Source organism: Monopterus albus, unplaced genomic scaffold (genome assembly GCF_001952655.1).
Source record: "Monopterus albus unplaced genomic scaffold, M_albus_1.0 scaffold345.1, whole genome shotgun sequence".
Classification (NCBI taxonomy): Eukaryota; Metazoa; Chordata; class Actinopteri; order Synbranchiformes; family Synbranchidae; genus Monopterus; species Monopterus albus.
The window spans coordinates 170658-192636 of NW_018128225.1; the positions used below are offsets into that span (position 1 = coordinate 170658).

Sequence of the window (21979 nt, forward strand, 5' to 3'; positions counted from 1 at the left end):
CACACTCACCAGTGTGCACGCCGCACACACACGCGCTGTCTATTAACGAGGCAGCCGTGCGTAAAATGACCAGATTTTCTCTAGCTTCACTGCCTCTCTTTCTTGTCTCACTCTCCTACCCTGCCACCCACCCCCTCCCCCCTCTTCTCTCTTCCTTCCTTCCGGGCCTCAAATCCCAGCCCCAAACACACGGCCCTGAATTTCCTCACTTGAGTGTAATTACACACACAGCTAGCCAGCTCCTGTGTGCTGTCCTCCATTTGGGAACAAAGGTATAAATTATGGTAGCTTAGATTCTAGTGGTAATGGTTGGCGGATGGGTGCATGTGTTCTCCAGAGGAAGATGATCACTCACTTCTTCAGGTGTCTAGTTAAGTGAAGTCTACTGAGCTTCTGGTGTAGTTTATTTCTTTGGCTTTGTTTTGTTTGTCTGTGCCTGTCTGTCTCAGAGGAAACATGGTGTTGACATGGCAGAGATTTCCTGTAGTAAAGCCTGGAGGCTACAGACAGTTTAGCTGCCAAACTGTCAACAGCACAGACAGGACTACACTGAGCTGCTGTTGGCTAATCTCCTCTTCCTTCTTTCTTCCCTCACCGCAGACTAACATCACATGCACTGAGCAGTTTGAAGTTGTGTGGTCAGTTATGGCGTTTCAGATTAGATGGGGCAAATGTCTTTATTTTGCAAAGAGTTTTGGTGTTAAAATTCTCAGATCTGACTTGATATATCACATTTTCTACCTGATTCCTCAGACTGAAATCATTACATTTAACATGGGCTTTCAGGCCAAGCTGCTGCACGGCTCTTATATCAGCCAAAGTTTATATCGGGTGATGTCACTGACTAACACCTTCACTTAGACTGGGAGACTGACACTGATCAGTTCCACCCATTGTAGGGATTATCAGGGCTCAGTGGTCAGAACGGGACACATGGTTACCTTCTGTGTGTACATGCAGTTGTCACAGTATTAAATAATAAATGCATTGGTACAAGTAGTTGACGTGTATTGAAACTGCACAATACTGTAACCAGCTTTTCAACAGGGATGGGCAATAACTGAAGAATAATTGAATAGTCATTAAATAAAATAAAAAAATCGAATATTTCATGTGACTATGCTTTTGTCTTTAAAACCAAAGAGTCACTATTTTCACTTGCTTTTACTGGCACATGGAAATAATGTGATAATGAGGCCAGTATATCATTTTACTACAATGACAAATACAAACAGCAGAAACGTACACAGACTGCAGCTATCAAGAAAAATGGTCACAGCATGCCTGGATAAGCTGTACCACGATAATAGGCAGTCAATTGACAAGTGTTGAAAAGGCATCTGACAGCGGATGCATGGACAATGCTTACAACTGAATTGTAGGTGACGGTCACTTGCCAGTATATAAGTAGCTGGAAAATACAGAATGCTGTTCTTCAAAGCAATGCCGGAGCAGGACACTGCTGAAAACCCCTGTGAAAGTGCTTTTTGCCGCCACGGAACACTGGGGACTTGCAGGTAAAGTCACAGCATGCGCACATGACAAGTACAATGCTGGCAATAGGGTGCTAGCCAATAACAGAGTAGGACTCTCAGTGTGTGTGGGGGCGAATAGCGAATATTGAATAGCATTTTAGCTTGAAATGCTCATCCCTGCATTTCAGCATTTTAAAAATAAATGCATTGGAATGTAAGTAAGTGTAGGTGTACTTCGGTTGTCTGTTAAAATATGAGAAGAGCTTTATGCTGGGCTTGTGCATTAATGGCACTGTTTTCATTAGAGTTCCTATTTGGGTCCCTTGTCTCTGATGCACCACAGTGTAATGCTGCATTCAGTTGCACCAACTTGCCAGTGATATTCAGTGGTTTGGGCTTGGCTGAACGGATGGCCTCTAGCTCTGATAGAGCTGCACAGTCGGTGTGAATTCCTGAGCCTAGCTGCTGAGGGCCTGTTAATTTATCAAGTCAGCTAAAACTATACATGCTAGAGCTGCTCGATGATTACTTATGGTTTCAGGCGAGAAAGAACTTTGGAGCAGTTAATGATGATGCTGAGCTCAAAGGGTCATGTGCCTGCCTCCAGCGATGACTGAACCAAACAGCTTAAAAAAAAAAAAAAAATGTTGTCTCGCTTTGTTAGAATGGGTAATAAAACTTCAAGGTCAGAGTCCTGATATTTACTTTTATTTTAGGACCTGGTTTGCTTGTGGTTACAACACACAAGGAGCAAAGGAAAGGCCTTTTTTCTTCTGTCCTGAAATTACCAGCTGTTCATGCGGCTTTAGTGTTGTTTAACTGGAGTTACCAGTGGCCTACTGTGAGTTAACAGGTTACATTTATGGCCTGATGTAAAGATACTGCCCACAGCTACATCTCAGTGGTGCTCAGAGCTCACAGGACATTCAAGCTGCAACATTTTGGGGATTGATTGATCAGTTGATCAAGATAAATGTTATTGGGAACTGTGTTAATTGATTTATCATTTCCATAACTTTCCTAATAAAATGCCAAACTTTTGCCAAACGTTTTGTTCTAAAATGTAAACATTTGCTGCTTTTCTTTGTGCTCATAGTTTAGTAAATTTAATTAGTTAATTTTGATTGTTGGTCAGACACAGTAATTTTTCACTATTTTATAGAAAACACAGTATATTAACTGAGAAAATGAGTGGATTAAACAGTTAACTTGCTGAACACTGCAGCAACATCTTTTTTTTATATCAATAGCAGTTAGTATTGTATGACTTTAATTGCTTGTGATATGTATATAACCATGTTAAAGTTCATCCAACCCTCAGGTTGTGACAGGTTGTGGTCAGTGAATGTATATTAATAACAAGCAGTGTGTTACTGATTGCACTTTATACTAGTGCATAGATAATTTATACTGTACCTTTTTTTTCCATTAAATGTAATTAGCTTGTGGAGAAGATTCTGACATAAGGTTTTCAGAATTTGTTGCCAAAGATTGTCTTTTGTAGGAAGACATACAGCTGCTAAGGGCATTACATAGATATTAGTCACTCGTACTGTTGTGATGAAATAAAGCAACAGATGCACCACTAATAATGGAGATGAGGAATGTTTTCCTCATGGGAATAATACCTTTTATTTGATCATCCCTGCCACAGCTACCGGTGAGAAAATGCAATGTGACTATGTCCAGAGTAGGGATAGGCAATGATGTTTGAATATTCCAATAGTCGTTAAACCTAAAGAAATTGAATATTTCATGCAACTATGGTTTTGTTCTAAAAACGGAGCAATGTTTTCCCTTGCTTTTACCAGCATCTTGAAATAATGAGGTCAGTTTATTATTTTACTACAGCACCAAATACAGACTGTAGAAACATGCAGAGAATACAGACATCAAAAAGTTTTGTGTGGAACTTCTTTGAGTTAGCATATCATAAATAGACAACTATGCACAGCCACTTGAAGGCGAGGCATCCAGCAGAAAGTGGGGTGCCCTCTGCAGATCAACAGTGACTAGCTTTGTCACCCGAAGAAGGAAGTTTGATGATCAACGTGCAGAGCAAATAACAGCCCTCATCACAAAGATGATAGACATGCTACCCATTAGCTTCATCAAGGGGAGGATTTTTGAAGTTTGATGGCATTTGTTCAGCTGGAGTATACAGTCCTATCAAGAAAATGGTCACAACACGACTGGATAAACTATATGATGATAATGCATGTGAGCTGCACAGTTGTTTGGCAAGTGTTGAAAAGGTGTTTCTGACCACAGATGCATGTTGAATAGTTCCCAGCGACTATTGAATAGCATTTTAGCTTGAAATGCCCATCTGTAATCTAGAGTGAAGGCTCATCAGATGCCAACACTATGAAATTGGGAAACATGAGTGCAAAAATGATTTGCTGCTTCATCTTGATTCCTGAGAGCTCAAAAGTTCTGCTCATTGTGTGAATGTTAATGTACAGTATTTGAACGCCCTTTGTTCCCAAGTGACTTGGAACAAGATGGTGCTGTGGAAAAATTTTTAGCCAGTCAACATTTTTGCCAGGTTGATCTACAGGACCTAATGGTTGCATGGATATAGTTTACCTTCTCTGGTCTCCTCACCCTGTGTGCTATGAGAAGGAGAGGGGACGGTAGTGGTCTAAATGCCTCATCCTCTGATGAGATTTAGCATCTAAAGAGGCACACTGGGTGATCGCCTTATTCTCTTTGTAGTGACAGAGAGGGATGGAGACATACAGTGCCTATGAAAAGTAGTCACCCCCTTGGATATTTGGCCCTTTTATTGATTTTATAAATCAATCTTGGTCAATATAATTTGGCTTTAACAAGAAATTACAAAATAAATGGTCAGTGAAAACAAGTTTCTACAAAGTAATATCAATTAAATAAAATATATGTAATGGGAAATAGGTGATTACATAAATATTCACCCCTTTCAAGTCAGTATTTAGTAGCTGCACCTTTGGCTGCAGTTTCAGCACTGGGTCTGTGTGGATAGGTCTCAGTCAGTCTTGCACATTGGACACTGCAATTTTACTCCATTCTTGGTGAAACTACTCAAGCTCTGCCAGGTTGCATCTTGCCTGATACCAAAAAGCACCATTTTGGTCTCATCAGACCAAAGAGCTTTCTTCCACTTGACCATGGCGTCTCCCACATGTCTTTTGATGAACACTAGTCAAGATTTAATAAAGAGTTTTTTTCAACAGTGGCTTTCTCTTTGCCACTCTCCCATGAAGCTTTGACTGGTGAAGAACCTGGGCAACAGTTGTTGTATGCAGAGTCTCTCCCATCTCAGCTGCTGAAGCTTGTAACTCCTTCAGAGTAGTCATAGGTGTCTTGGTGTCTCTCTCTCTAGTCTCCTTTTTGCACAGTCACTTAGTTCCTGAGGACGACCTGATCTAGTCAGATTTAGACATGTGCCATATTCCTTCCATTGCTTGATGATGGATTTAACTGAACTCCAGGGGATGTTCAGTGCCTTGGAAATTTTTTTTGTATCCATTCCCTGAGTCATACTTTTCAATAACCTTTTCTCTTAGTTACTTGGAGTGTTCTTTTGACTTCATGGTGTAATGGTAGCCAAATTATATTGACCATGATTGATTTATAAAATCAACAAAGGGTAAAACATTCATGGGGGTGAATACTTTTTATAGGAACTGTAAGGAGAGACAGAGATGGTGGTGTGAGGGGTTTGGAACCCTAAAGTGAATACACAGACACACACAGCTAGCAGATGCTTATACAGCTACGTTTCTGTAGAATTCAGTCTTGTGTAGTGTGTGTCTGACAATGTTGACAGGAAATCAGTTGCCTTCGTAGTAGCTTGCTGCAAAGGATGTGAAATTATACTCTGCTCTGACCTGATGCACACATGCTGAGGCTCACATGCGGAAACTTTCCTCCTGTAGTGTTCAAAATGCATGGGAAGTGATGTAACTCAACAGTGTTGGTTAACCTGCTTATACTGCTACTCTGGATCTTCTGTAGTAGCCATAGTGGTTTTCTGGTTTCTAAGAGCTGCTCAGACTATACAGGCTGTCACTTTCTGTTGAACTGTCATACTGTGAGATTATATCAATAACTCCTACAAAGATGATTTATAAATTCAGTTAGTTACCCATTACAGCTTCAAATGTGCTGATTTGTCTTATGTCCTTGTAAATTGAATATCTTTGTTTTTTGTTTGCTTATTAGACAAACCAGGTAATTTAAGATGCTGCCTTGCCGTGACAGGCACGTTCACTTTTCTTTCTTTTGTCAACACAATGGCAGTGTGATTAATTGGAAAAAAAAAATTTTTTTTCTTTACTGTGTTTGTCTATATCGCCAGGTATGCGTGTGCGGTGTAACCTGTCAATCAATAGGTTTGGCATGGGGGCAGTGTCCTCTGCCGGGGAGGACTAATCCATGTTCCCTCTCTCTATGGAGATGAACAAACATTTAGTAATTACATGGATTAATATATGTTATTTTTGTGTGTGTGTGTGTATATATGACAGTTGTAATCTTTTTTTTTTTTGGTTGTTAGTAGTTGCTAAATTAAGCCCTCAAAAGTTCACCGGTGCTTCACTCAACACGATAACCACAGCTTGACTGAGAGCGAGAAGTGAAAAATGTGTTCAGCATCAGAGCAGCTGTTCATCAGCTCTGATGATCTGGAAGGGCAGTGGATGGACAGTCAGTCTTCACCAGGCCGACCAACAGCAGAAATGTGCTGGGCAACAATTGTCACATGCGTAAGTCGTGGACATGTTTGTTAGAATGGAGTTGTATGGCTTAACGTGTTTGAGTTCACCTTAATGGCATCTGTGTGTGTGTGAGACTCGTCGTGTTGTTACTTGATTCCGGGCGAGTCACTGAGGTGCTTGATTAAATGATTGATTGGTTGGACTGATTTTTCTCCTGTGGTGGTAAAGAAATTGGCGTGGTGCCACGTGGAAATGTTACCACTGGAAACGCTGCATGTGTCAATGCACGACAATGTTTACAATATGGCAGATTGTAACTAGCACTCAGAAGTTCACGAGATGAGATTATACACAATATGGGGTTCCTGAGAATGGGACTACTTTAACACTTTTTAAAGAAATCTTCAATAATGAAATGACAGGAAAATTTATTTCATTCGACTGAAAGTCACCTTCAAAGTCATCTTGCAAAGGCGCTGCATTGACCAATCGTGTACAGGAGATGATCGGGATGTGGACACCCAGAGGAAGAATACTCTTGTTTACCTTGTTAGCATGAGCATTCACTGCTATTCATTGTTGAATTTGGGCCACAGTTGACGCACCATAACGGCATGCCATGTGTTTTTGTTAGTACTGAATGTTAGTTTTTTTTTCTTCTTCTTAATATATAAATATCTATCATTGCAGAAACTAATATAATTGGTGCCATGGTAGCACATTATTTGATGTGATATCTCATCAATTTTATTCTTTGTTCAAAACAAACACTCACTTCAATTCTGATGCTACAACACATTCCAAACAAAGTTGGGACAGTTGCATTTCAGGGCCAGTAATGAGATAAAACAATGAAATGGTGATTTGATTTGAAACGGGTGATGTCAACAGGTGACTGCAATAACGACTGGGTACAAAAGTGGCATTCAGGAAAGGCCAAGCCCTTTAGAAGCAAAGATGGGCTGAGGACCGCCAGTTTGCCAATATAGGCATGAGAAAATTATTGAAATGTTTAAAAACGATGTTCCTTAAAGAAAGATATGAAGACATATGTTGCCCTCTACGGTTGCTGAACATAATTAAAAAGTTCAAATAATCTTTAGGGATTTCAGTATGTAAAGGACCAGGGTGCAAGTCTAAGCTGGATGACCGAGCACTTTGATCCCTCAGACCACACTGCATCAAAAATCGTCACTCTTCTATAAGTGATATAACCACATGGGCTCAGGATGACTTTGGCTCACCTGTGTCAGGCACTACAATATGTAGTTACATCCATAAATGCTGCTTAAAACTGTACTGTTCCAAAAGGAAGCCGTGTGTCAACTGTGTCCAGAAGTGCAGTCAACTGCTCTGAGCTCAGAGCCATCTGGGATGGACTATCACACAGTGGAAATGTGTACTGTGGTCAGACAAATCAGTATTTCACGTCTTTTTTTCAAAGGTATGCACGCCGTGTGCTCTGGACCAAAGACGAAAAGGACCATCCAGACCGTTACCAGCAACAAATATAAAAGCCAGGGTCCGTCATGGTCTGGGGTTGTCAGTGCCCTTAGCCAAGGTAACATACATTACATAGAGATTTTGCAGCAACACATGCTGCCTTCAAGACGACGTCTTTTCCAGGGACGCCCATGCCGTCAAAGTGACGTTTGTTCATATTAACACAACTTGCTGCTGCATTTTAACTCACAGGGCTGTGTTGGTCAGGGGGAGTGTTATAGGCATGATATGGCCATGTTGTAGCAAGCCGACGTGACTGGCTTCATGCATGTTTCCAGCCTGGGAGTTTTCATTGTGTTTTGGTTAGACATGTTGCTAACTTGGCCTATTCTACCCTTAGCACCACTGTGTCTGCATTGATAGATAAAGAACACAGTTTAACATCCGGTACTAAAGAAAATGCATGGCATGTCGTTGTGGTGCGTTAACTGTTACCCAAATTGAGTAGCAGTGAATACACATTCTAACAAGGTCCCAATCTTGATTGTTCCCCATGCATGATTGGTCAAGGCAGCAGCCTCGCCGGATGTTGTTAACTCTCTTGGTACAGTGTGGTGAGGGTTAATTTGGGCATACACTGATCAGCCATAACATAATGACCACCTGCCTAACACTGTTTACATAGGAGTCAATGTGGCAGTTGTTTGGCACTCCTGTCACTCTGCAGCTCACTGTATATCTTCTGTGAATCCATTTGCTTCCACAGTTCTATTGTTAGGAAGAGCACAGGTGTGTCTACAATTCAGTGAAAAACTTATGTACAAGGAGTGAAAACTGTGGTTGTGAGGACGAGTTAGAGAGAATTCTTTAGACAAATTCAACAGCCTCACCAATCTAGTAGGTGTGATATCACCACTACAGCCCCTGACTCTTTCTCTTCATAGAGACCAATGGACAGTATTTCTCATTTTCAACCATTTTAACAAAGATTCAAATCAATTTTAATCTTTTGAAAAGTACATAGTTTAATCTAAAGTAGGGTAACCTCATAATCAGTGAGCCGTGGGCGTCCATGACCCTGTCACCAGTTCACCATTTGTCCTTCCTTAGACACTGTTGGTAGGTACTAACCACTGCAGACCAACAACACCCACCAAGACCAGCAGTGTGGGAGATGATCTGACCCAGTCATCTCACCATCACAGTTTGGCCTTTGTCAAAGTCACTCAGATCCTTACACTTGCCCATTTTTCCTGCTTCCAACACATCAACTTTGAGGACTGAATGTTCACTCGCTGACTAATATACCCCACACACTGACAGGTGATACTGTAACAGTCAGTGTTATTCACTTCACCTGCCAGTGGTCATGATGTTATGGCTGATTGTGTATATGGTCACACATAAGTTAGAAGTTCACACACAGTTCTAAGGTCTGAAGAAACTTGCGTGAAATCTTACAGGAAAGAAGCCATTCAGTTGAGTTTAAGGCAAAACCTTTTCTAGTGATGCATATTGTCTTTTACTGCATATGATAATTCCAACTCAAAGTAGAACTGAAGTGACATTCATTACAAGATGATTAAAACACGCACCTGCATTATTTTGCATTTTGTGACTTTCAGTTGACTAAAACCTTTTTTCTAGTCACATTTTGTCATTGAAGATTTGAAATACATTGTACAATGTCCTGGAAAAGCACTGCATCAACCTGGAAATTAATCTGACATTTTTATATTTTCCTTCTGAGAGAGTGCTGTCAAATCTTGGCATGAGGTGGCAGCTGAAATTAAGGCAATGTGCGAGATAAACTTAGAATAGCAAAGATAGAAGAAAGAAGTTTGTCCTGTTTTTAGTAGGCTAATGTTCTTTCTGTGCTCTGAATACCCTAAGCCATTGACTTTTGACTACACCACGTTGGTGAAGAGGGTATGACTAAAATAAACTGGGTGGATAAAATCGCAATGGAATGTAGCCAGGCAACAATAACTAAGTAGTTTGACACTTGAAATGCAACCACTAATAATTATTGGATAGTAATGAGCTTTTCTTTTAAACACATTTAAGATTCAAAGCTCCACCGTGTGCAGGATTATCATTTGCTTCAATGTTCTCTAGGTTGGTAACACTACATGGCCATTAATGGAAATGGGCATTAAGCAGGACAAAGCTAAACGTCTTTCCAGCTGGGCATGGTAGATTTTAGGGTCAAGTGTATTCTTGAGGTGAATTTGGAGATATAGGTCAAATCGCATGAGCATGAAACAGAGTGGCAAGCAGCTAATTTGGTGTATTTTTATTGGCACCAATGTGGCAAAATGTAAACAAATACAAACTAAAGATGGGGCTGAAAGAGCAAAAGTACCCAGTTGTATTTGACATTACAGCAGCTCATTTGGTGAACCTTTTTCTTTGCTTTTTTTGTCATGTTGACTCTCACATAGGCCTATATGTTGGCACATTTCCATCTGGCAGATTAGAAGAACATTTTACATGTATAAATTACAAATGGCATAAGGCAAAATGGGAGGGTTGTGTCAGGAAAGGCAGCCAGCGTAAAGCCTATGAGCAGGCCAAGATTCAGTTTGAATTAAGAGGCAAAGTTACTGGCTACAGCTTGGTCCTTGTTCAGGTTCATTTAGTGAGTTTTGCAGTGTTTGGCTCTTCTTGAGTGTTTTCCTTTTTGTTGTTAGTCAAGTCAGATTGCTTTTTTTGTTATGATCAAAGTCTTTTTTTTTTTTTTTTCATACCCTGACCTATGACATAAGAGATTGTAGAGAGATCAGGAAGTAAAGCGCACACATTCATCCTAGCATATTAATTCATACATTGACAGAGCAGTAACATTTTAGTCTAGGATGTGCCCCCCATTTAATATCACAGCTTTACATCATTGAAAACATCATAGAATTTTTTTATTTTTTCTTAAAGAGTGAGAACCCTGTCTCTGCTATGAAATGGAAATCATTGTTTACAAGGAACCTCCACATCACACACTGCAGTACCTTTTGATTTGAGGAGGTGTTTCAAAGGCTTTGGGATTGATTCCTGCATTAATCACAATGTTTGTGTTGGTTCTGAACAGTCGGTTTCTTAGCTAACTTTGTGGATAAGTACTGTAGCCAGAGATGAACTGCAATAATGTGTGTTTTTATTTTGATTCTCAGCACTATACTGATGGAGGAGAAAATGATTGGGTTGCTGCTCATTTAGTTAGAATGTGTGTTTCACAAACGTAAAACTAAGTGTGGTGACGGGTCTTAGCCCACAGCACTTGACTGTTGCTGAGTGGCTTACTGTAGAATAATCGGGCATGGCGGACACGACTGCTGTCATACTTATTTAGGATATGTATTATAAGTATGAGGGGCCAAATAATGTATTACATAGGAAAATGTGCGTCTTAAACACAGATCCCCAAGCACTGACCCTGCTCTGCAGTAGTCAGCTGAGATTGTTTCTTTTGCACTCAAGTGTGTTCAGTTTTGTAAAAAGGTTTCCTAAATTAACATTACATCACATTACAGTGTAATGGTTTTAAGTTGCAGATAAAGCTCACTGAATCAGTTGAACAGTTGCAGATAAAGCTCACTGAATCAGTGGTAAATTTACAAAATGAGTATGTGAGGAGGAGAATCACAAAGGGCAGGTGGAACAGTGTGCAGAAATGATCTGATAGGCAATTAAAAGGTAGTAGTTGACATTACTGGTGAGATTGTGGTAAATGTATTGGGTCTGAAAGTAGTGAAGAGCCACAAGAAGTGGTTGGAACTGCTGGTAGAGATGATCAGAGTCAGAGTGCAGGAGAGGAGTCAAGACAAGGGTAAAGTTACTCAGTTTCTAAGTCATTAGGAGTGTATTAATGCAAAGCTGACATTTATGTGATTTTAATATCACCTTTTATTCACGGTCCCAAATTTTCTCCAAGACACAAGTGGTTTTGACCTGCCTTGGCTGGACAGATTTACTGGCTCAGACATGATGAGGAGGACATGACATGTTGCATATGCCAGAAGCATTGTGCCCTCATGCTGCAGGCTGCTGTTGGCTTTGTGAAACAGTCCTTCAAAAACTACAGACTGGATACCTTATAAATGACATGACAACTATCCATAAAGCAACAAAAGAAAAGGAAAAGAAGCACTTTGACAAAAGCTTTAATTTGTAAGTTAGTAAACTAATAAAACGGTCTTAAAAAAAAAAAGTGTTACTTTGTTGTCTATAAAAAGACCGCTGCAGTGTGCCATAGCTGCACAAGTGGTCAGTTCAGCACCCGGACTCTTGTTATGGAGCCATGCTGTTGTAATAAATGAAGAATGTGGTTTGGCATTATCTTGTTGTTGAAAAAACAAAAGACAAAAGAACAAGATGATGTCTGGATGGTAGTGCATCATCCTCTTTTGGCTGTTCCTGTTGGGGGTCGCCACAGTGAATCATCAGTTGCCCCATCCAACTGATGATTCGCATGTTAAACTTGGCACGTTTTACGCCAGAGGCTTTTCCGGATAATGTCTAATTCTAGAGTGGCTAATCAACCTAAGCTGCACGTCTTTGCACTGTGGGAGGAAACTGGAGCACCCAGAGAAAACCTATGCAGGCACAGGGAGAACATGCAAACTCCGCACAGAAAGGCTGAAACCCGCAAGCTTCTTGCTGTGAGGCGACAGTGCTAACCACCTCACCACTGTGTCGTCCCTTTCCAAAATATATGGTTCAATATTAATGATGCCTTTACAGGTGTGCAAGTTACTCGTGCTGTGTGCACTAACATGTGCCCCATGCCATCACAGATGCTGGCTTTTGAACTGTGCGCTTGGGGCTTGGTGGTCGAACTGGCATGAAATTTGCGCAAATCCCAAAAGTAAAAAATAAAAGCTAAAGTGTTCGGCTTGATATTTTGTTTTTAAAAAAGGGTTAGCCAGTACCTCTCAGTGGGGCCTGCAGGATTATTACAAGAGTCTTTACTCGTTTTTATGAGATGTTTTCATGTTATTTGGCCATACTCTATTTTCTCATAACATACTATTGGCTCTTTTGTCATTACAACAACATACTGTATCTTGAAGTGAGTGCAGTGCGCATATTCAGTTCAGCAGCCTCTCTGTCATCAACACCCTCCCGTAACTTTTTTTGAAATTGAACTACTAAAATGAGTTGCTTGTAAAAAGTGTTTGCTTGAGCCAGCTGAATGGAATGGTACATGTATGCATGAGCACATGATCAACATGGTTTCACCTCTGCCTCATTTTGAGCTAGAAAACATCCTGGTGAGGTTGTGCTGGGTGACCATGGTTATGGGAAGTACAGGGTGTATCGTTTGTTAGGTTCTGACAGTGGAAACCAGCTATGCCCTGTGCAGGCCAGTGCAAAAATATGGTTGCATACAAATGCTTATCGACTTCTGTTATTATAATGGCAAAATAAAAAGCTGGTGTAATGATCATTTTTATAATGTTGAATTTCCCAGCCTTACTGTTTGACCATCTCAATTTAAAACAACTGGCAGGAACTGGTAATATTAGATTGGATATCACACCAGTGGGAAAACCCACTACAAATAAACATGCACATGTTAAAAGTAAAGAACAGTAAAAGGTGGTTTGGATGCTTTCCAAATCTGTCTCCCCTCCTCTTGTCTTTTGTTTTTTCTGCAACAGTGTTTACTCAATGTATTAATTTAAATAGAAGCACAATTAATGGTTGGAAAATGCTTTTCTGTAGTGTCCGTCTTATAGATAGTAATGACTTGTACACTGACTGTGCTTTCACTCTGCAAAGTCAAATGATGGATGCAGTTCCATCATTTGAGGCTGATAGTCTTGTTCTTTTCTTCTACACAGCCTGTTGGTGTTTTTTGGGGTCATTATCCTGCTGTAGGGTGAAACTGAAAAGGTCTGGCTTCTTTTGGTAATGACCTTTTTCCAAATAATACATCAGAAGGTGTAGTAACACAGCCTTTGACAACATTGCCTTCATTCAGATGGAATTTGTTTGTAACCAGTAAACAAAAGTTGGGCCACCTGTAGGACATGTGATAAACCTATTACTTGATCACAAGAAAAGGTCTTTTTTTTTTTTTTTTTTTTTTTACATTGATATGCTTTAACGTTTTATTTTTAACCTCTGGCAGTTCTTAAGTTTGTACCATTTAATTACTACTGAACTGCTTTCAAGTCAATAAAAACTGGAAAAATGGTGTTTAACTTTTGATGCATAGTGTAGATGAACCAGATAAATGCCGAGGCTACATTACAAAAATATCATTTTGACAAGCCCAAAGCATTTATATCTGTAGAATCCCCTCCACAGTGGCAAGTGGTCCAGAGGCAGCAAAGCAACCCCACATCAAGATGCTCCCTCTACAATACTTCACTGTTGGGATAATGTTTCCATGTTGGTACACAGATATCTTTACGCCATACATAGTGATGTGTGTTCTTCCCAAACAATTTTACCTTGGTTTCATCTGTCCACAGGACATTTTCCCAGTAGTGTTGTAGAGTCTCAGGGTGATCTTTGGCACATTTGAGGTGTCCTGCAATGTTGTTTTTATTTATTTATTTTTTTTGACAGCAATGGCTTCCTCTGTGGTGGCCTGGCATGGATACCATGTCTGTCCCGTCCAATATTTTCCCTATGGTTGATTCATGAACAGAGATGTTAACCAACTCCAATGAATCCTTCAAGTCTTTAGCTGGTTCTGTAGGGTTCATCTTGACCTCACTGCGCATTCTGCATTGTGCCTTTGGAGTGATTTAGTTTGGGTGCTCACTTCTATTGAGAGTAGCCACAGTAACCAAGTCATCTTGATTAGACAGTATGACTAACTGCAGACTGATGAATATCTAAAGTCTTTGAGATGACTATGTACCACACACAGGAATTTCCCCATTGTGGGATTAATAAAGTCTTACCTACCTGCCTAACCCTTTTCCAGCTACTTGCAAATCAACAACTTCTGATCATAGATCTTCTGAGATTTATTTTTTGGCAAGGAATGGCTCACATCAGCTAATGCTGCTTGTGAATAGCGCACTGATAATCATAATGTATATATAATCGATGTGTTCAATAAAGACATTAAACATCATGATTGTTTGTGCTTTAATAGCTTAGAAATATTTTATTTGCCTTTGGTGAAGATCAGATCATATTTCATGACAAATTTATGCAGATAACCAGGAAATTGCATATAGTGTTTTTACTTTTTATGCTACTCTATAAACAAAGTGCCTTTTGTTCAAAACAACTGTTTATAGCTGCTTCTAGTCTGGTAAGAAGGTACAAATGGCACTGCCATTCTCTGCCCTTGATCTTTTGGTTGTGGAAGGAGTAGAGAGGCCGCGGAAGCAAAAATAAGGAGAAACTGGACTAAATGGGTGAAATCATAGGTACAACAGCGACAGGCTGAAGGGGCTTTCCTGAGCTGTGCTCTTCTTGTGTATTGATTCGCTAAGCTTAGTAGCCAACCAGAGTGGTATTCGAATTGGCTGAAAAGCCGCCGACGGGGGCCGACTAGTGCCAACAGTGCAGGACACACCGGGAGCACGTTCCCCAACAGATGCTCACGGTCAGCTTTGTTTGTGTCTGCCCTACACTGAGCTGAATAGCTAAAAGCACCTGTACCTTCAGCATTCGCCGCCGTTACTGTAATGTAACATTAACCTTATTTGAGCATAAGAAATAAGTAATTTCTGGGACAATTTAGTTGTTCAAAATATGTATCTGAAAGGGAAAATGACTAATTTATGCAAGAAAATAACCAAATGCTACCCCCGATTTGTCTGTTCTGTAATGAGCCAACAAGTGAGGAAGATTAGTGGGATGGAGGAGTGGAGTGTGGAGGAGAAAAGAAATGAGGTGGTGGGGGAGGGGGAATCTGTAGTATTAGAACTTGGGTTGGGCTTTTTTTTTCTTTCTATTTTTTTTTTTTTTTTAAGTGCATGGAAACAAGCATACCTCCCCTACCACATCACTGTCCCAGTCTCTGATGTGGCCTACACACACTCATTCATGCATCTTTACATCCACCTATAGGACCTTCATTTATGCATTGGCAGCCCAGTCTCTCAGATATTTATTATAGTCAGACACATCAGGGGTCCTTGGTTGTAGTTATGTAAAAAAATATATACATTTCTGATGTTTACACATAAATATTGCTAGGCATATTGTATGCATATTTGTGTTTTTATACTCACAGAACAAACACACAAGCTAAAAAGGTAGCAGGTGGCTAACTCCCTTGTTTTCACATCTGCCAGGACTGACTGGCTGGCTGGCTAGGCAGCTGAATGGCTTGCTGACCTAATAGCTAACTACAGACTGACCAGTGTATTTCTGTCTGGCTGGCTGGCTGGCAGCTGCTGTTGTTCAAACAGAATTGCATCTGCTAGGCCCTTTGTTCTAATACACACTCACACACGTTTGAACAGCTGTCTTTATGAGGACATTGACATAATGCATCCCCTAGCCCCTAACCCTACCTTACCTTAACCAGCATCAATAAATACTTAACATTAACTTTAACCTAATTTTACCTTAACCCTCAAACCTGGAAAGTGTGTGAGAGAGTGAGGACTGGCCAAAATGTCCTCAATTCTATGGTATAAAACTCAAACCAGTCCTCACAATGTATGGTCCTACAAGTACACACACAAAGACTCAAGTGTGTTTTTGCAAAGAAAGAAGTCCTTTTGTTTGGTAGTAAAATGGAGGCAGGGGAGGGTTTGGGGGGAGTGCCATTGTAGAGTATACATTCTGGGGTGTGTGAATGTCAAACTTTTTTTGTAAGTGTTTACAGTTGATTAATGTATTAAACATGCAAGTAAATCTACTGAACCTTTGTCTTGCGTCTAATAAGATTGCTGAAATGATCATTTCCTATCATGGCTTGCACTGGTTGTTTACATGGTTACAACTTTATTAATACTAAGCATAACCACCGACTGATGGGGCTTGGTTTTTCTACATGAAGTGTGGGTCTAAACAGTGACAAAATTATACAGTTGCTTGTTTGCTGTTTAAGGTCCTTTGAATGATTTTTCTTCAGTTAACAGGTTAAAAACCATCTATGTAACTTTATTAGCAACTATAGACATGTAACCTTTTGCTAAATTAAGAGATCAAGTAAGATTTTTCATAATCGCTAGGGTTAAAGTAAAAAAAAATTTTTTTAAGAATTTTTTTTTTCTAAAAATCTTTTCCTCTCTTGTCTCTCCAGGAACCATATTGAGGACCATGGAGTAAAAAGCTTCTAAATAGCAGCCAGCTGATTAGCTCTTCACTGCATAATACACCTCCCTCCATCGGTGGCTCCCCACCCAGCCATGGCAGACCCAGGAATGTTGAGTCTATTTGGGGACGATGCAGGGCTATTCTCAGATGGATTAGACAGTTTAGGAGACTGCTTTCCTCAGCAGGCTGCCCCTGCCCAGTCGAACGCTCTAGCCCAGCCAACTAATCCCTCTCTGAACCATGAGCACCAGGGAAACAGGGGTTACCACCAGGGGATGATCCATGGTGCTGGGCCCGGTCCAGGGCAGCCTAAAATGGGGCAAATGTACGACCACAGCCCCTACACAGGCTACGATCAGTCTGGTGCCCCTGGTGGACGAATGATGGCTCAGAATGGCCCCAGCCAGGGGCCACCAAATGTGAATGCAGGCATGAATGGTATGGCTTCCCACTACCATAATAACCCAACTAACTCTAGCAACCCCCACCATGGATACCCAGGTGATGCTGGGGGAGGAGGAGGTGCAGGTGGAGTTTGGGGCCAGCAACAGGGTAGATCAGCTTATCAGCAGACTCCAACACAAGTAGGGAGTGGCCCCAACCAGATGGCAGGCTACCAGATGTCTCAAGGCAACTATGGTGGGATGCAAGGCCCATCTACACCCAACACAGCTCGTATGAACCAACACTACCCTCCACAAAGCATGGCACCCCCTCCTGCTCAGGACCCATCTCATTACCTGGCATGTGTTGGAATGGGTGGGGCCCAGATGAGACACCCCCAGCCTCAGCCACAACCCCAGGGCTATCCGAACATGGGTCACACACCCCGGTACCCGCTCTCTCCCTCTCGACAGCCACCACACACCCACCAGCACCAACAGGGCATTGGGGGGTTTGGGGGCGGTCCGTACTCTAGCTACCAGGCTCAGTATGGAGCCATTGGACCAGGGATGGGCCAGGGTGCTAATGCTAATATCAGTACAAACACCAGCCAGGCCATAGGACCAGGGCAGCTTGGCCAGAGGTTTAACCAGGGATCAGGCCCAGCAACTGGGCAGCAGGGCCAGCGATACCCTCCTGGACCAGTACACCAGCCCCATTCTGCCCCAATGCAGCAGCAGACAGGGCAGCAGGGCCAGACTATGCACCCCCTAAACCACCCCCAGAATCTGCCCCAGTCCCAAAACCAACCACAGTCCCACCTTGGCCCTTCAGCTCAGGGATCTTACTCCACCCCCTCGTCTATGTCCCCCATGCGGGTTTTGGGAGCCCCCACCCCCCCTCCCCAGCAAGGCAGACCCCCTAGCGCAGGACTAGCAGGGCCACCAGAGGTTGCAGGCTACACAGCCCTGCAGTCTCCACCCAGTGCTATTGCCCATCCACAGAGAACTCCCCAAACCACATTATCTGCCCCACATCCCCAACACCAGCAGCCCCACAACATGCCCCCCAATGCAGGGCAGATGTATCCTGCCATTGGACCACAGCGTGGTCCACAAATGGGTCCAAATAGGTCTCAGCTTCAGCAACAGCAAGGTAAGCTCTGGGTATTACAGAGTAACAGAGAAATTAAATTAAGAATAATGTGAAATGAAATGGTGCTAAATGATATCAAGACTTTTCTTGACATTTGCTGTTCTTGTATCATGAAAATACAAAACAGAACTGTTGTCTGTACACTTTCCACTACATTCCTATAGTAGTGGAAATACCAGTGTAGGAGTGTGTTTTATTTGGGAACATTACACACATTTCAAGAATAAAAAAAATTATTCAGATTGTATTAATGTTAAGAAAGGTGTATGTCCCTTGACATAAACTACTTCTCATCAGATGTGTAGGCCAAGGAGTAATAGTCGAGTAAAACGATTATAGCCTGCACACTGATTTGTTGTGCCACAATTATTTTTATTTAGACTAAGCTGCCATGCCAATATTCATATTGTATTCTCAAGTAATTTTGTAGATATATATATATATATATAGAAGTCATTAGTTTACATACACCTTAGCCAAATACACTTAAAGAGCCCATGATATGCTCATTTCACTCCATTTAATGTTTAATCTTGGGTACCTCTAGATTAGCTTTGCACCCCTCATAACTACAAATAGTCTATTTCAGAACGATAAAACCAGAGAGCTTCTTCCTAAAAATGAGAGGATAGTTTGTGAATGTGCACAGCTCCTGCTGCAGGTGTTGTCAAAAGTGAACAGCACAATTGCATTCAGCTTCAGTCTTGCTCAGATACCTACGCCCCTGTTTTAACTGGCATAATGCAGACATAATTTCTCCAACCTTAACAATTCTCTCTAACGTTCCAGAAACAAGGCATTAACAGACACACAATGTGTTTTTTTAACTTACTGTTATGTCCCACCGACTAGTGGAAACATCCTCCCTTTCATGCAGCTCCAAATAATAAATCCAACCTGTGGTCACTGCGTCTTCCCCCACATGACCACATGCAGTCCCAAAGTAGTGAAATTAATTCCAACAGGTAATGTAGCACCAACAGTAGCATCATGGATCATTTATCCACTTGTTAACCAGCAGCACATCATGTGGCAGATACACTGCCCTCAAGCAGTCAAAAACAAACTGGTACTGTGCTCTGGGGGAATTCCAATGTTGATGAGCTGATCATTCACCGCAGGGGGCTTCACTGGCCAGCTTATCATAGGATAGACCCGGTCGGATAAAACAGCAAGTCCCTGTACAGGAACATTTCTGGACATACAGTAACCTTTGGCACTGTATTAAGCTTCACATCCTCTGGTCACAGTGCAGCAGCGGGAGGGAAAATATATCCACAAAACTGTGCAGTTGGAAAAATTCTGTTTTTAAAATGGCATCGGTGGATAATGAAAGCGCAGTGGCCTGGATTTTATGCCCGTTCAAGGAAATCCTTAAACTATCACTGTAGTACTTAATTTTGTTAGGAAAAAAAGTCACGAGCGAGAGTTTGCGAGACATGTATAAACAGAGTTGCTTCTGCATAGAATTACTAGAACATACCGTATGTTACATTTCATCTTTTGAGCTTTAGGTCACGCCTAAGATAATTCAGCATTGTAACATTGTAGAGTCAAGTGATAAAACAAGGAAAAGCATGTTTTGGGATGCTTTCCACAACCTTCTTACAATCATTTGCTGGAATTTTCTATTGAAAAATTGCCCACAAATTTTCTATTGGATTGAAGTCAGGGCTTTGTGATAGCTGCTCCAATACCTTGACTTTGTTTTTTGGCTTGCAAGCCTCCCCATTTTTCCTCCAGACATAACAATGGGCATAAATGCTAAACCATTCAATTGTTGTTTCATCAGACCAGAGGACATTTCTCCAGAAAGTCAGATCTTTGTCCCCATGTGCAACAGAAATCAGGCTGCCCTTTTCATTGCAGTCTTGAAGCAGTGGCTGCTTCCTTCCCGAGCAGCCTTTCAGGTTCTTTATATATAGGATTTATTTTACTGTGGATATAGTAGATACTTTGGTACCTGTGTCTTCATAAGGCCCTCTAGAAAGGCTGTTGTTCTGGGATTGATGTGTACTGTTCGGACGATGCGTCTCCTTCCTGAGCAGTATAATGGCTGTGTTGTCCCATGGCGTTTATACTTGCATGGTATTGTTTGTAGAGATGAACATGGAACCTTCAGGTGTTTGGAAATTACTCCCAGGGATGAACCAGACTCCTGGAGGTCCACAATTTTGTTTTTCTTGGCTGATTTCTTTTCATTTTCCCATGATGTCAAATAAAGAGTTACTGAGTTTGCAGGCAGGCCTTAAAATACATCCACAGTTGCACCTCCTTTTGACTCAGATTATGTCAGTTAGCCAATCAGAAGCTTCTAAAGCCATGACATCATTGTCTAGGTTTTTCCCAGGCAGTCAACTGAGTGGATGTGAAGTCCTGACCCACTGGAATTGTGATGTAGTGAATTATAAGTGAAATAATCTCTAAACAACTTTTGGAAAAATTACTCGTGTCATGCATAAAGTACATGCAACCGACTTGCCAAAACAGGAGTTTACCATGACATCGGCCAAAGTGGTTACAAAAAAATCTGCTTTATTGACTTTAGCCCAAGTGTATGTAAACTTTTGACTTCAGCTGTACATGTTATTAATTGGGGTAGCAAATACTACTTAGGGGGACAGAAAAGGAAGAATAGAAAAAGAAAATGAACTTGTTGGCTGATGCTAAGTGCACAGAAGTAGCTAGTGGAATAAACAAACCATGGACTATAAAGAACTGCTATGTGTGATTATGAGGACAGTAGCAGAGGTAGGAGCGTCAGGAGAGCAAGGAGAAGTGGTACTATGCTGCTGACAACTTATTGTAAATGTGATTACTGTAGTGCTGCTTGCATTTTAAAAAATGAAAGGGCTGCGAATTTCTCTCAGCCTATTTTTTAACATATTATCTATAAAACACTGATTATTTTTTGCTATAATATCTGATTGGCAGCCCGGCAGTGAAAGTGTTAAATACTGCTTTTATCATGTGAACACACTGACAAAGAAAGCGAAGGGATGGAGGAAGAACCTTCACAGATGCTACATTTTATAGAATGTTATTGTGTGACTACAGAAAATTTGAGCTTTTTATCAGTGCATATGATCAAGTCAGACTACTCTTCTATGGTTATTTACTGTTACCTCACATGAAATAAAATGAATGAAAGCATGTTGCATAACACACCATACATGTAGTTGCATATTCGATGGTTGGTCTGTTCATTCTGAGTTTAATGAATATAATATTTGATGATGTTGTCATAGTTCCAGAGATGTTTATTTCATACAAGTTCGTAATAAGGTGGTGACAAATCTAGCATTACACTCAGCAGTTTCATTATTGCTGTTTTTAATATATTACATGTACATTTTAAATTCATGGTCTGTTGTTCTTCATCAGAAGGTGAGAAATGTTGATATTGTGTCAATCCATGATGTGTTTGTAAGTTTGGTTCCCGTGAAGAAGAAAAAATTCTCTTATGGATCTCGAGCTGAAAAAGTTTGGGAACCCAGGTTCTAGTTACTGGCTCATAGCTGGAATATAGTTAAACAAGGGATCAACCAGAAGCCGTAGGTTAGTTGTACCTCTTAATATTAGTTA

At 41.0% G+C, this 21979-nt stretch overlaps 1 protein-coding gene across 4 annotated transcripts in view; it reads left to right on the forward strand.

Moving 5' to 3' along the window:
• chd7 (chromodomain helicase DNA binding protein 7) overlaps positions 1-21979 on the forward strand; it is a 93595-nt gene that overhangs the window by 12180 nt on the left and 59436 nt on the right. For 3 of the 4 annotated variants that reach the window (XM_020625100.1, XM_020625099.1, XM_020625103.1), the window contains one exon: positions 16842-18394. In XM_020625100.1, coding sequence (XP_020480756.1) covers positions 16948-18394 — 1447 coding nt within the window. In that variant the 5' untranslated portion in view covers positions 16842-16947. Of the gene's footprint in view, positions 1-7619; positions 7737-16841; positions 18395-21979 lie in introns of all 4 variants that reach the window. The other variant, XM_020625102.1, reaches the window with a different exon arrangement.